We start from the raw sequence: 13411 nt of genomic DNA on the forward strand, positions 1-13411 counted from the left end.
TCACCACCATTTATCAATTCCACTACATTCTTTAACATATTTATCACAGATACTTTAAGTTTGTATTTAAATTCTGATAATTAGCAGCCAGTGTAATATTAGTTTCAGGTGTACAATATAGGGGTTCGGCACTTCCAAACATCACCAGGTGCTCATCCAAGTAAGCGCACTCCTTAATCCCCATCACCTGTTCCACCCAACCCCCCCCCCCACTCCCCTCTGGCAACCATCAGTCTGTTCTCTATAGTTAAGAGTCTTTTAGTTTGCCCCCCTCCACCTCTCTCTTTTTTTTTCTCTTTTGCTCATTTGTTTTGTTTCTTAAATTCTACATGTGAGTGAAATCATAAGATATTTGTCTTTCTCTGTCTGACCTATTTCACTTAGCATTATATTCTTTAGCTCCACCCATGCCATTGCAAATAGCAAGATTTCGTTCTTTTTTATGACTGAATAATATTCCATTGTATGCATATACCACATCTTTATTCATCAAGTAGTGGACACTCGGGCTATTTCCATAATTTGACTATTACAGATAATGCTGCTGTAAATATCAGGATATATGTATCCCTTTGGATTATCATTTTTGTGTTCTTTGGGCAAATGCTCAGTAGTGGGTCATAGGGTAGTTCCATTTTTAAGTTTTTGAGGAACCTCCATACTGTTTTCCACAGCGGCTGCACAGCGGCATTCCCATCAATAGTGTAAGGGGGGGGTCCCCTTTCTCTGCATCCTCACCAACACCTATTGTTTCTTGTCTTGTTGATTTTACCCATTCTGACATGTATGAGGTGGTATCTCATTGTAGTTTTGATTTGAATTTCCCTAATGATAAATATCAGATATTTTATCATTTTTTAGAAGATGCCTTTTTTAAAATGCTCATTTATTTCTGAGAGAGAGCGCATAAGCAGGGGTGGGACAGGAAGAGAGACACAGAATGTGAAGCAGGCTCCAAGCTCTGAGCTGTCAGCACAGAGCCCAATGGGGGCTCAAACCCACAAACCATGAGATTATGACCAGAGCCGAAGTCAGATACTCAACTGACTAAGGCACCCATGTGCCCCTATTGTTTTTTTATTTTTAATGTTTATTTATTTATTTTGAGAGAGGGAGTGCAAACTGTGGGAGGGGCAGAGAGAGAGAAGAGAGAGAATCCCATGCAAGTCCCATGCTGGCAACACAGAGCCTGATGTGGGGCTAGTTCTCATGAATCATAAGATCATGACCTGAACTGAAATCAAGAGTCAGACACTTACCTGACTGAGCCAACCAGGCACCCCTGGATTTCCCTGATGATAAACATCACAGATACTTTAAACTTTGTGTCTACTAAACCCAAAATCTGGGTTGGCTATGGATCTCTTTCTACTGACTTATTTTTCTCTTGATTGTGGGTCACATTTTCCTCTTTCTTTACATATCTAGTAATTATTATTGCATACTGGACAATATAGATAATAAAGAGAATCTGGGTTCTATTATCTTCCCCTCAGGAGTGTTGATTTTTGGTCCAGCATGTGGGATGGACTCAGCTTGTGACTTTAGGATGGACCGTGGACCATCCAAGCATCAGAGGGGGTATTTACATAGATTTCACTCCCCTACTGTGGCTCCCTGCTATCCAGTATTTCCTTTCAATTCCCCTCTCCTGTGGCAGTCTCAGCTCCAACCTGTGATTCTTCAGCCCAGTAAGACTATAAAGCTTTCTGCTTGAGCTATTTGCCAGGCTGAGGGGGCTGGGGTGTGCCCTCAGAGAAAACACCGTATTTATTTTTTACTCAGTGTAGTTCCCACCTTTCAAAAGTTGAAGAGCTTCCGGTTTCTGGCTGCTCTTTATAACGTTCCATTGTCTTCAAATCATTGTGGTTTTTTTGGTGTGGGTCTTTTTTGTTTTTTGTTTTTTTGTTTTTGCATTTAATCTAGTGTTAGTCTAATAGAAGCCACTCTCTGTCTCTCTCAGCCTTCTTGTTTCTTCTAGTCTCTCTTTCCGTCTTTCCCCGTCTCCTCCCCTCCTTCCTTATCCCACTCTCCCTCTCTCCTTCCCTCTCTCATTGCTTCTACCTCTATCTCTCCTTGCAGGGAGAACCTGGCCCCAAAGGAGACCCTGGTGAGAAGAGCCACTGGGTAAGCTCCAGCTGAGCGCTGACCTCCCACTGCCCCTTCCTGCTCTGGGCACTCAGGAGATCACTAGGAGTGGGGGCACCTCATCCAAATCCTCACTGCAACCTGGCCTCCTAGGAAGGAGGCTTGACAGATCTCCTCTCTAGGCCCCACCCTATCCTGTCCCTCCCAACCAGACAGGGCCAGCCTTATCAGCAGACCCCATGCTCTCCGTCTCTGTCTTCGTCCCTGTCTCCGCCTTCCCTCAGTGGCCTTTCCAAGCCAGGGTGAGCCTGCCTGTTCCTCCTGGGTGGTTTGAATGACCCAGTCAGACTGCATCCTCTGCCTCCATAGTCCCTTCCCAGCAAGGGCCTTGGCTTCTGCTCCTTTGTCTGCAGAAGAAAGGGAGGCGTGAAGACAATATCCACACAAAAGAATAGGACTGGGGGCCTTGAGAAATTTGTGAAGCATAAGAAGGGAGGCATAGAAATGGTGAGGGCCCCGTAGTAAAAGGGATAGGGGACCTAGATGCCACCGTAAACACAGGAAATCCATGGAGCACAGGAAGGGAGACCTAGAAACCATTATGTATATGCTGTACATGGTCAATGAGGTCAGGGGACCTAGACTCCACTATTCTCAAAAGACCTGTAATTAACATGAGGTCCTAGACACCATCACATACATAGGAGACCCAAGGGGAGTAGAAGGAGAGGCCTAGAAACTATCATGCATGGGAGAACCAGGGAAAATGAGATGAGGCCATCTAAAAACCACTATAAACAAAGAAGCCCATGAAGATTGAGAAGGGAGGCCTAGAAATTGTCACATACACAGGAGACATAGCATATATGACATAGGAGACCTGAGAAGCACAGGGGGTTCCTAGAGACCTTTACGATAATTGGTTATGATTGCAGTGAATGAATTCCCAGGCCTAGAAATTGACCCATCCAAGAAATACAAGGGGAGAGGACCAAAAGTCCCACCATGCAGGGACCTAGAAACCACTGTGATGTAGACATTGGAAAATGGACAGGGTGGAGGCAGACACTCCTACAGGAGAGAAAACTGGGAAGCTCCTCAAGAGACTAGTACCGTGCCTCCCTTTCCCCCAACCCTGTCTGGGTGCAGTCTGGCTGGCGTGCCCTACTTCCCAGCAGGCACTAGTTAATGAGGACATGGGATGCACCCAGCACCTGCCTTGCCCTCTCTGCTCCTGACTGTGGGGTCAGTGATCGATACAGCCGTGGGAGCCCCTCACCCTGCACGAGCCCTTCCCCATGTCTTCCCATGACGTCTGGTACCCTGCTACCTCTCTGGCAAACCTCCCCCAGCCCCTTGCTGTCACTCCACTCCCCACACCCCTCTTCATTCCAGAGTAGCTCCAGAGTCTCTTAAGCATGCTACCAGTAAGGGCATGAGCCGGGCTGGGGGTCAGGCAGACCCAGTGAGCCCAGCCTTCCGCCTCCCCTGGGCCTGTCACTGGCCACCTCCACTCTGGGAACATGTTTCCTACTCAGCCCAGGAGAGGTGGGAGAGGTGAAGTGAGGCTGAATTAGGTTACGCAGCTTCATCCATGCATGGAAATTCTGGGAGGAGAATGGATGCCTTAACTATCTCAAACCAGGACTTGAACTCAGGACAACCTGTGGGAGGGGCCACCCAAGAGGTAGCAGGGCCCTGCCCATCCTCTTTCCTCCCTGTCGCCCACCTATATTTCTGCCCCTGCTTGCCGCCTGCCGGTGGGGCGGGGGGCGGGGGGGTGCTGCTGGGCTGGCATCAGCATGAGGCTTTGGGGACTGGGGAACCAGCTCTGTTGGGGGTAGATGGAGATGAGTCCCAGTGTATGGAAGGGCCCTGAGGTCTACCACCCCCAGATAGACCTGAGCCACTGGTCCAACTGCAGCTCGGCAGTGACACCCAGTGGTCATGAGCATAAAGTGCAGGCACTGCCCCAGATTGGGATGAGCCAGCCCATCTAGAGTGAAGCTCGTACCTCTTATTCAGACAGGAAAAACTGAGGCCCAACTCCACAGAGCAAATTGTTGGCAGAGCTGGAACTGAAACCCAGGATTTTCAGCTCCTAGGATCGGGGAAATTACCCCTTCCTCAGTGGGTGCCAGTCCCCAAGCTGGGCACTGTGGACATAGATGTGATTTGGACCACAGTCCCCACCCTCAGAGTGGTCACAGTGGGAAGGGGACGGGAAGGGGGGGTAACAGACCAGTAACAGCAGCAACAGGACAGAGGGAGCTCAGCTGTGATGGGGGAGGATTTAGCGTCCTCCTGGAGGAAGAGATGGGAGCTGAGGCCTGAAAAGTGCATTAATCAAGCAAAAGGTGAAGTTCAGGCAGAGGAGTGGGAACATCATGAACAAAGGCCTTGGGGCTGGAGTGAACCTGGGGTAGCCAAGGAGCTGCAAATACTTGGCATGGTACAGTTTGACAGTCGAGGGGTGAGGCGGAGGTCAAATAGGCTAACAGGACTTAGGAGGCCATATTGAGGAATTCGAACTTCATTCTGTGGACAGTGGAGAGTCACTAAGGGATTTAACAGCAGCAAAAGGACACAGTCAGATTTCTGTTGGCAAACCGTCCCTCTGGCTGCCATACGGAGACAGATGGGAGAAGGGGGCAACATGGGAGAACCAGAAAGAGAGACACCAGGCAGGAGTCTGTTGTGGTCATCCTGGCAAGAGCCCCCGGGAGCTGGACCTGGAAGGAGGGCAGTGAGGATGGATGGATGTCAGTGGACTAACAGAGACGTGGTGCTGGTTGGGCTGTGAAGGGGAGCGAGAAGCAAAGGCAACTTCTATAGGAGAGAGCAAGGAGAAGCCCCCCTGGGTCCCGTCCGTGGAACATGGGAGGTGTCTGGTGTGAAGCTGAGCACGGGGTGTGCAGCAGGCCCTGTATACCCAGTCCTGGGACCGGAGGGGACTGGGATTCTACCAGTATAAACCACAGGTCTCTCCTCTTGGAAGGGATCCAAATGGCAGAAATTTTGTGTTATGTGTTTTCCTCCAATTTTCACTTTGAAAATTTTCAAATGTGTAGGAAAATCCAGAATGAATACCCTCCTGCCGTCCACTCACCAGACCAACTATTAGTATTTTGCCACATTTGCTCTTTCTCTTATATTTACAGACTTTAAAAAAACAAACAACTTTTTGAAAGTAAGTTGCAAACCTCATCCACATTTCCCCTAACACATCAGTGTGTATCTCAAAAGAATGCAGATGTTCTCCCCAAAAGGCCCAATACCACACCTAAGAAAGCTGACATTGATGGAGCGAAATGACGATCTAAAGTTATGTATCACTGACCTTACAAATGTTACCCGTTGTCCCCAAATGCCTTTTTTTTTAGCAGTTCCTTTTTAAACCTACGAACTCATCAAGATTCATACATTGCATTTGGTTGTTACAAGTCTAACGTCTTTTAATCTAGACCAGTCCCTGTCCTTTTCTTCTTCTCTTGACTTTGTCTTTTTGTGAGTGTCCCACCGTCTATCGAGATGTGTCTGATTGTTTCCTTGAGATGAGCCGCAGCTAAATGCTCTTGGCAGGAGCGCTGGTAGGGGATGTAGTGCCCTCTTATTACATCTTATCAGATGGTTCACGAGGCCAGTTTGTCCCACTGTCCATGCTGGGAGTGGCTTAACATGGTTTCTGAAGGTCATCCATTTTTAGATCCTGCTTCTGTAATACTCGAAGAGGGATTACTTTGGTGGGCCGCCCATGGTGACTGTGACCCTTAGGCTGCACTGTCCAGTCAGTGGCCTAAGGGTAGTCCAATCCTTGTGATGTGGACAGGACAGCTGGGTTATAACGGACAGCCCCTGCAAGGCCACAGCAGGCTCACAGACATGTTGGGAGGTCGCTTGGTTGTTAGATGCTGGATTTCAATTTTAGCAATGTGCACACGCTACCCCATCCCTTCACGTACTCTGTGCCAAGTAGAGGACACTGAGAGAGACTCCCAGAGATGTGAAGGCTGGGGTAGTTCTCTTTGCTGTCCTGGGGTGCTCTGTTGGAATTAAAACATCGACATTCTGGAAATAGCTTTAGTCTGGGCTAGGAAAGAGGAAGGAGTGAGGGAGTGTGAAGTTTTAGCCAGACCATGGACCTCGTGCTGGGGAAGGAAAGGACAGACAGACAGACTGGAAGTGAAGGTGAGGGCCAGCCTGAGCCCTGGGTAGCAACCGACAGTATCTCAGAGTGGGGAGGCCTGGGACAGGGGTCCTGGGGGCCCACTGCCACATCTCTGGGCCTGGGGGCCACAGACCTAGAGATGCTGCTTTGAAGGGAGGGTGGGGCCGGGGGCCTGAACCCGGACTTGGAACCATCAGAACCTGGGGAGGGATTGAGCCCAAAGTGAGAAGGGCTGGCCTGGGCCTGAGCCTCAACTCTTCCTCATCTTTTCCAAGTTGTTAAGCACAACTTCCCCAAAGTGATGCCACTCAAACATTTTCTAATATTACTTGCCTATATTCATTTTGATGTTAATGGAAAGAAAATCAGTAAGGAGCCTGATCCCACTGATGGAATTCGTTAGAGGTAGGTTAATGTAGCATTAAGGCAAAGGGTGAGTCAGTTTAAAGAACATTAAGTAAACAAGAGTGCAGGTGGCCCAGGGGTGTGGCAGGAATCATACAGGTGTCAGACAACAGAGATTTGGGGGTGCCCCATGACAAACTCCAGGGCAGGCTCCAAGGCAGGCTCTGGGATGGCAGTGTGGCCCCTGTGGGCTGGCATCACCCTGCCCCCAGTGCAGCAGATGTGCAGGGGTGTGGGCAGAGAGCAGCCGACTGGGACCCATCAGGACTTACGGAGGGGGCTGCTTCCACCTGTCTTGCCCCTCCCCTGCCCCGTCCTCTCCCGGTCTTATCAGTCTTCCCTGGCTGTCCGCTGGCCCCGGGTTGTGGCAGGTGGTGCAGGGCTGCAGGTGCATGTCCAGGGTGGGGCATGGGCCACCAACGAGCTTTGCAGGACCCTCTCCCTTACCCTCTTCACGGCTGCATCTGTCTCTTTCGTCCACAGGGGGAGGGGTTGCACCAACTACGCGAGGCTTTGAAGATTTTAGCTGAGAGGGTTTTAATCTTGGAAACAATGATTGGGCTCTATGGTGAGTAGAGACAGACAGACGGACAGCCCAGCCCCCACCCACCAGCCTTCCCCAGGCCCTCCAGGAGTGGAGCTGCCTGGACCCAGTCATGAGGCTGGAAAAGGTGCCTGCCCCAGGCAGGTAAGGACGTGAGAGAACAAGGCCACCCATCCCTTAATGGCCGGTCCCTCCTCCACAGGTGAAAGGGGGCCCTAGGAACCTGGGCCCCCACCTCTGTGGTTAGACTGGGCCTCCGGGCATTGTGGGTAATGCGGTTTCCAGGCCTGCAGGGGAAGCAGAGGTGACAGACTTTGAGTTTGGAAAAAATTAGGGGCCGTGGAACCAAACTCCAGCAGGAGATTGTGGGTAACAGAGCCAGACTGCTGCAGAACAGGGGATTGTGGGTAATAAAATCAGAGCCCAGGCCCACAAGAGGGTTTTGGGTAAGGAATCCAGACTCCAACCAGGTTTCATTTAGGTCTAGAGAAATTATGGGTAAGAGAGCCAGTCCCCAAGCCCATAGGACATAGGTCATGGAACTAAACTCCAGAAGTGCAGGAGACTGTGGGTGATGAAGCCAGGCTGTCCTCACGGTACTCCAGCTAATATACCACCCACCAGTTCTGACTGCCCCTCTCCCAGGAGCCCCCAGAGGCTCTCACAGGGCAGGCCTTCCTGGCCCCAAGTGTCTACCTTACAGTTCCTCCTCTGGTCCTCCCAACGTGACCTTCAGGACCCTTTAGGGGCTGGAGAGAGCCAGACTGTCACTGCAGGCATGCACCCACCAATTTCTCCACCCATCTGGTCACTTGAGGAGCCAGGCAAGCCCTATCCCCAGTTAGAAGGGGAGACCGAGGTCTCGATAGAGACTCACACCCAGGCCCCTGCCTCGAAGCTGGCGGGTGCCTGGCCCCTACACCCCACCCTCGGCTCCCCGGCCCAGCCCTTGGAGGCCGGACTCGCACCGTCTGCTCTTCTTGATCTCCCATCAGGCTCCTAGCTTACAAAGCTTCCTGCAGCAGCAGGCTCAGCTGGAGCTCCTGGCCAGACGAGTCACCCTGCTGGAAGCCATCATCTGGCCAGGTAACGGCAGGGCGGGCAGGTAGGGGCAGCCCCTTCCAGGAAGGGCCTAGGGACACAGAAGTCACCTCCCACTGCTGGACCCAGGCTGGCGACACTCCTCCGTTAGTCCTTCCAGCCAGCCAGCAGATGGTGCCTGACACCCTGCTGGCACAGGCCCCCAGATAAGACAGACATAGTCCCGCTCTCATGGAGTACAGGGTGCAGGGACACGGGGATTGCCCTGGAATGGGCTGCTAGACCCAGGGCGAGGAATACCATGGTGGAGTGAGTACTGTGACAGCACAGAAGTGCCTCTGACCCAGCTGGGGAGTGGGGAAGGGCATCTCAGGGAGGGCTTGCTTCTTGGAGGAGGTGTCATCTAAGTGAAGACCTGAAGGGCAAGGATCGGGGCAAGAAAACGGGCACAGGAACAGCATGGGCAAAAGCCAAGAGGCCCATTCTGTGAGGTTGCTAAGGAGCAACAGGTGAGGCTAGAGAATCTGGCAGGGCCCCGTTTGAGAAGGCTCTTGAAGGGAGGTAGAAGGCATGGAAGGTTAGACACCAAGTGGGCAGCACCCCTCCCCGTGCCTGGCTTGTCATGGTGGGGCAAAGGAGGGCCGTCCCCATTAAACCGGTGCTTGTGAGTGGCCCTCGAGAGACGCAGGGATTGGCCACCCTTGGGGCTGAGCTCTGGTCCTCAAGAGGCCATCCTTCTCCCACCTCCGGCCACCTGGTTGTGGCAGGTGGTGCGGGGCTGCAGGTGCATGTCCAGGGTGGGACATGGACCACCAACAAGCCCATATCACAGCCCAGTCTTTGTATGCCAGTGCACATGGGCCTCAGACACCATGTCCAACTTTGCATCTATTTTATAGATGAGGAAAGAGAGGCCCCAAGCAGGAAGGAGGGCCAGGGATACAGCCAAGCCTCCTGCATTCAGCAAAACTGTAGGGCACCCCTGCTGAGTACCAGGTCTGGGCGGATGCTCTGTGCCCCTCAAGTGACGGCGGATCCTCAGTGTCTACAGAGACAAGGGCCATGGGGTACAGGGATGTGAGTGAGTGGCAGTCACTTCTGGCTATAGGTTGGAGAAGCCTCCCTGGAAAGGGAACACTTGCATTGGGCATGAAAAATCCCTACAAGAAGGTAGAAAGGGCAGCCTTGACAGAGTTCTGCATGGACAAAGGCCTGGAGGCTGCAAGGGGCCTGTGGTCTGCTTCCAAGTTCCTCCCACCTTGCCGCATGGCTTCCCTAACTTTTAAAAACATCAGTGACCATCTCCTAGACTTCCTGCCCTCTCACAGATTTGAGACCAAGGACCAAATCCCAGGCTCTCAGCACCTTTTTCAGGTGTCTCCACATCCCTTCTCTCAGGATAGGGACAGGAACCAGAAGGGACACACTGTAGCCTTGGAGTCCTACCTGCACTTTAGTCCACTGTATCCAGCAGCCCAGGGAGTGAGTGCTGGTCACCTTAGAAAGCCCACACCCACCCTCTGTGGCCACAAGCCTGGGGGAGTGACCCTACAAGCAAGGTGGTGGTCCTGAAAGAGGGGGTGAGGGAGGAGGGGAGCAGTGAAGAAGGAACTTTCCCCTTGTCCATCATACACAGCAGGTGCTAAAGAAAATCTGAGATAGGGCTCAAGTGTTTAAGTTATAATCAATAATGAGACAGTAACAGCTGTCACACACCCCACCCCTTGGGTTGGGGGATTTACATCCAGTCCCTATAACAAGCTTACCAAGTGGGCAATACATTGCCCATTTCACAGATGAAGAAACAGAGGTTCAGAGAACTCACATGATTTCCTCAGGGTCATAGAGATAGTAGCGGGAAGGCCAGGGGTCCACTGTAGGTCTGTCCTTTAGAGCACTGGCTCTTTTTGCTCCATTGACAAAAGTTCACTGACACCTCTGTTCTGCCAGGCACTGAGTGGAGCCAGGGGAAATGAAGGGCCCTGAATCTGATTGTGTTAGAATAGCATCTCATGAGCAACTCACAGTGACCAGGCCTGCCGGAGACCTGGGTCAAAAATACATCTAGTGACCATAATAATCCAGCATTTACTGTGAAAAACACTTTCCACTCCTGGACACCTTAAACACTTACCACAAGGGTGTGACACAGTATTATCCCCATGTTCTAGAGGAAGTTCAATACTTGGCACAGGACTTGGCCATAGCTGATGTTAGAGCCTGAGTTCTGTGCTACTCTCCTCCTATGCTCCCTGATTTAGGGCATCAAATCTCCCTTGACTGTGAGTACACACGAATCTGTCTGTCCCAGGGCCCCCAAATTTCAGCCCAGAGGCACATGGGAGGCTGGGACAAGGTCAGGGTGCCAGACAGTTATGACTATAAAGGTACAGCCCACTCCCCTGGCAGTGCCCCAATGGGAAGCCGGTGCTCACCAGAGTCCCAAGTGTCTGTCTCTTTGAACAGGACTTTGGAGGCCAGCCAATTCCCCCATCCTGGGGCTCTGCTCCTTGAGTGTTCCTCTCCCCCTGGGAAAATAGCCCACCCTGACCTACCTGACCTGCTTATTTAACTTAGAGACTGCACTAGTGGCAGAAGGCTTCCTGGAGGAGGTAGGCCTTCCTCTGGGTTTTGAAGGATGAGTAGGAGTTTTCCAAGTGGCAAAAATGCCAGTTATTGTTTCACTCTTGGGGGATACCTTATTTCTAGGTTGAGGCATATTTCACCATAGCCAAATTAGAACTGATTTCAATAATTATTGAAGCTAGTCAGAACCTCAGTACATCTGGACTATCCTCTCACACACACCCTGCGCCCCCCACCCCATTTTAGAAATGAGACAACTGAGGCCCTGACAGGTTAGACTTGCCCAAAGCTGCACAGTAGGTCGGTGGCAGAGCCTGGCCTTCCTACACTCTTCCCCACCACAGATAGCCTGAGTCTGTTCCCTGACCTTTGTTTACCCAGCTACAAAATGAGGATGATCCAGGACACACCTATATTCCAAAACATGGGAAAGAACTATAGCTGCATGGGTCATTTGTTCACTATGTGCTAAACATTTCAGAAGCATGACAAGCTCATTTACCCCTACTTGACAGAGAAAATCAGACAGAGGCCCTGCGTGCTCTCATGGGACTGGGAGCTGCTAACTCCTGGGGAGTAAGGGGAGACATTAACCAGCCTGCAAACTACCCTGTCTCACAGCTCTGCCTCCCAGATGCCAGGGCAGTGCCCAGCCCCCCAGCCCCCACAGGGCCGAAGGGAGACGGGCACCTCACACAGACCTCACTAACCCTGACTCTCTCCTTCCCTCCGGCAGAACCAGAGGGGTCGGGGGCAGGACCTACCGGCACAGGCACCCCCAGCCTCCTGCGGGGCAAGAGGGGAGGACACGCGGCCAACTACCGGATCGTGGGCCCCAGGAGCCGCAACGAGAGAGGCTGAGGGCAGGGGCGGCCCTGGGGGCAGACCTCGCCTGGGTTCCCTTCCCAGCCTGGAGTTGGCCAACTGCCTCCAGGGACCGCCCATCCATATTTATTAATGTCCTCAGGGTCCCTTCTGCCACCTAGGCCTTTGGGATGGGCAAGTCTTGGTCCTGACACTCCGTGCAAGTCTGCCTACTATGAAGCTGAGAAGGGACTGTGGCCTAAGAGGGAGGGGCAGCCCAGGCAAGAGGTGAGGCCTTGCTCTGGGCCCTGGACCTCCATTTCCCTCTGTGAAATGGGATGATACAAGCCTGCGGGAAGGGCTAGCAGGTTTGAGGCTTCAGTCTTCTCATGGGCTTCCAGGGCATCCAGGCCTATAGGCACTGATGGGTAACTGGAGCTGGAGTTCTGCTGGGCCCTTTGCACACTCAGAGCTGGTGGGGAAGGGCGGGCTTGCCTCTCCCTCCTCCCCAGCCAAACCCTGGGAGAGCCCACCACAGCCCTCCTCTCCTTGATTTCTGGTGCTGGGTCCCCACCCTGAGCTCAATAGGCAGGACGTTGCATAGGTCCTGCCCCCTGAGCCCCCAGCCCCTACCATGTCCCAGGCAGGGGGGTGGAGGCATGAAGAAGGAGGGGTGCCCTGGAGGTAGAGGTCTCCAGCCAATAAAGTCCCCCAACCTGATGTCCCTCTGGCCTGGTCTCAGTGTGTGCTCAGACGGGGTGCAGGTGGGCAAGGCCAGGAGCCTCTTCCCTCTTCTTGGTGGCCTTCCCTGGCCACATGCAAAGCAGGGTGGTGAAGTGGGCCTGCCCAGGGCTGAGGGAGGTGAAGGTGCTGCTGGGCAGGGAGGTGCACGGGAGTAGGTGAGCAGAGTCTCAGACCATCCCCATCCCCTGGCCAGATGTCCAGCAATGGCTGCAGCTTCTGAGAGGCCCAGGAGCAAGAAAGTGCCAGACCTTGGCACAGCTTCCAGATTGGGGGACCCGCAGCATCCCCCCAAGTCTGTTTCCTCACCCATAAAAGGGCGACATGGACTTCAGGCTGTCCAGTCTGTTCCTGGCCCCTTGCCTGTGGCCAACAGCAGGGCCAGTCTCTACAGCCCCTTCACTGTGGCTCCAGCTTTGGGTACAGGCCCCTCAGGTGACCAGTGTGTAGGCTGCCCCAGGACGCACAGTTCCCTGCACCGCCCGTCAAAGCCCAGCTTCCCAGGCACCCCTCAGCCTTACCTGCTCCCACAGCCCAGCAGTACCTCTGCACTCTGGCTCAGTCTGCACCTCCCCTTGCTGGGAAGGGGTCCAGGACTGAGGAGGGCCAGGAGGGAGGAGCTGCCTCTTCAAAGCTCCCCCCACATTGTTTCCTGCGCAGGGAGCTCGGCAGGGCACAGCCAGCAGCTCCAGAGCCTCTGGAGACCAACTGAACTGGCCCCTGTCCAGCAAGGACACTGTGGGGTGTGGGCAGCGAAGAGATGATATTCCTGGGGAATCAGGGAAGGGTTCCTGGAGGAAGGTCTCCATGTAGGCCGAGACCTATGGCTGGGTAGAAAGTAGCTGGGAAAGAGTGATGAAGATCGCTCCTCAGCAGGCCTTCTATGCGCCGAGATGGAGGCTGAACAGGAACCCTGCATCTCTGCGCATCAGGGAGCTGTTCTCCTGAAATCAGTCATTCCCTCACCGCTCACTCATTCATTCCCCCTGTTGCCAACACAGAGGAGTCAGACACAACTGCTGCCCCCGAGGAGG

At 53.0% G+C, this 13411-nt stretch overlaps 1 protein-coding gene across 1 annotated transcript in view; it reads left to right on the plus strand.

Moving 5' to 3' along the window:
- The window catches only part of EMID1 (EMI domain containing 1), a 40173-nt gene extending 28388 nt beyond the window's left edge, over positions 1–11785 (plus strand). Inside the window, exons 14-16 of the mRNA XM_029921605.1 lie at positions 2083–2127; positions 8201–8291; positions 11569–11785. Of these exons, the coding sequence (XP_029777465.1) occupies positions 2083–2127; positions 8201–8291; positions 11569–11693 (261 nt within the window). The 3' untranslated portion in view covers positions 11694–11785. The remainder of the gene's footprint in view (positions 1–2082; positions 2128–8200; positions 8292–11568) is intronic.
- The last annotated feature ends 1626 nt before the right edge of the window (positions 11786–13411 follow it).

This window comes from Suricata suricatta, chromosome 14 (assembly GCF_006229205.1).
Source record: "Suricata suricatta isolate VVHF042 chromosome 14, meerkat_22Aug2017_6uvM2_HiC, whole genome shotgun sequence".
Taxonomy (NCBI): Eukaryota; Metazoa; Chordata; class Mammalia; order Carnivora; family Herpestidae; genus Suricata; species Suricata suricatta.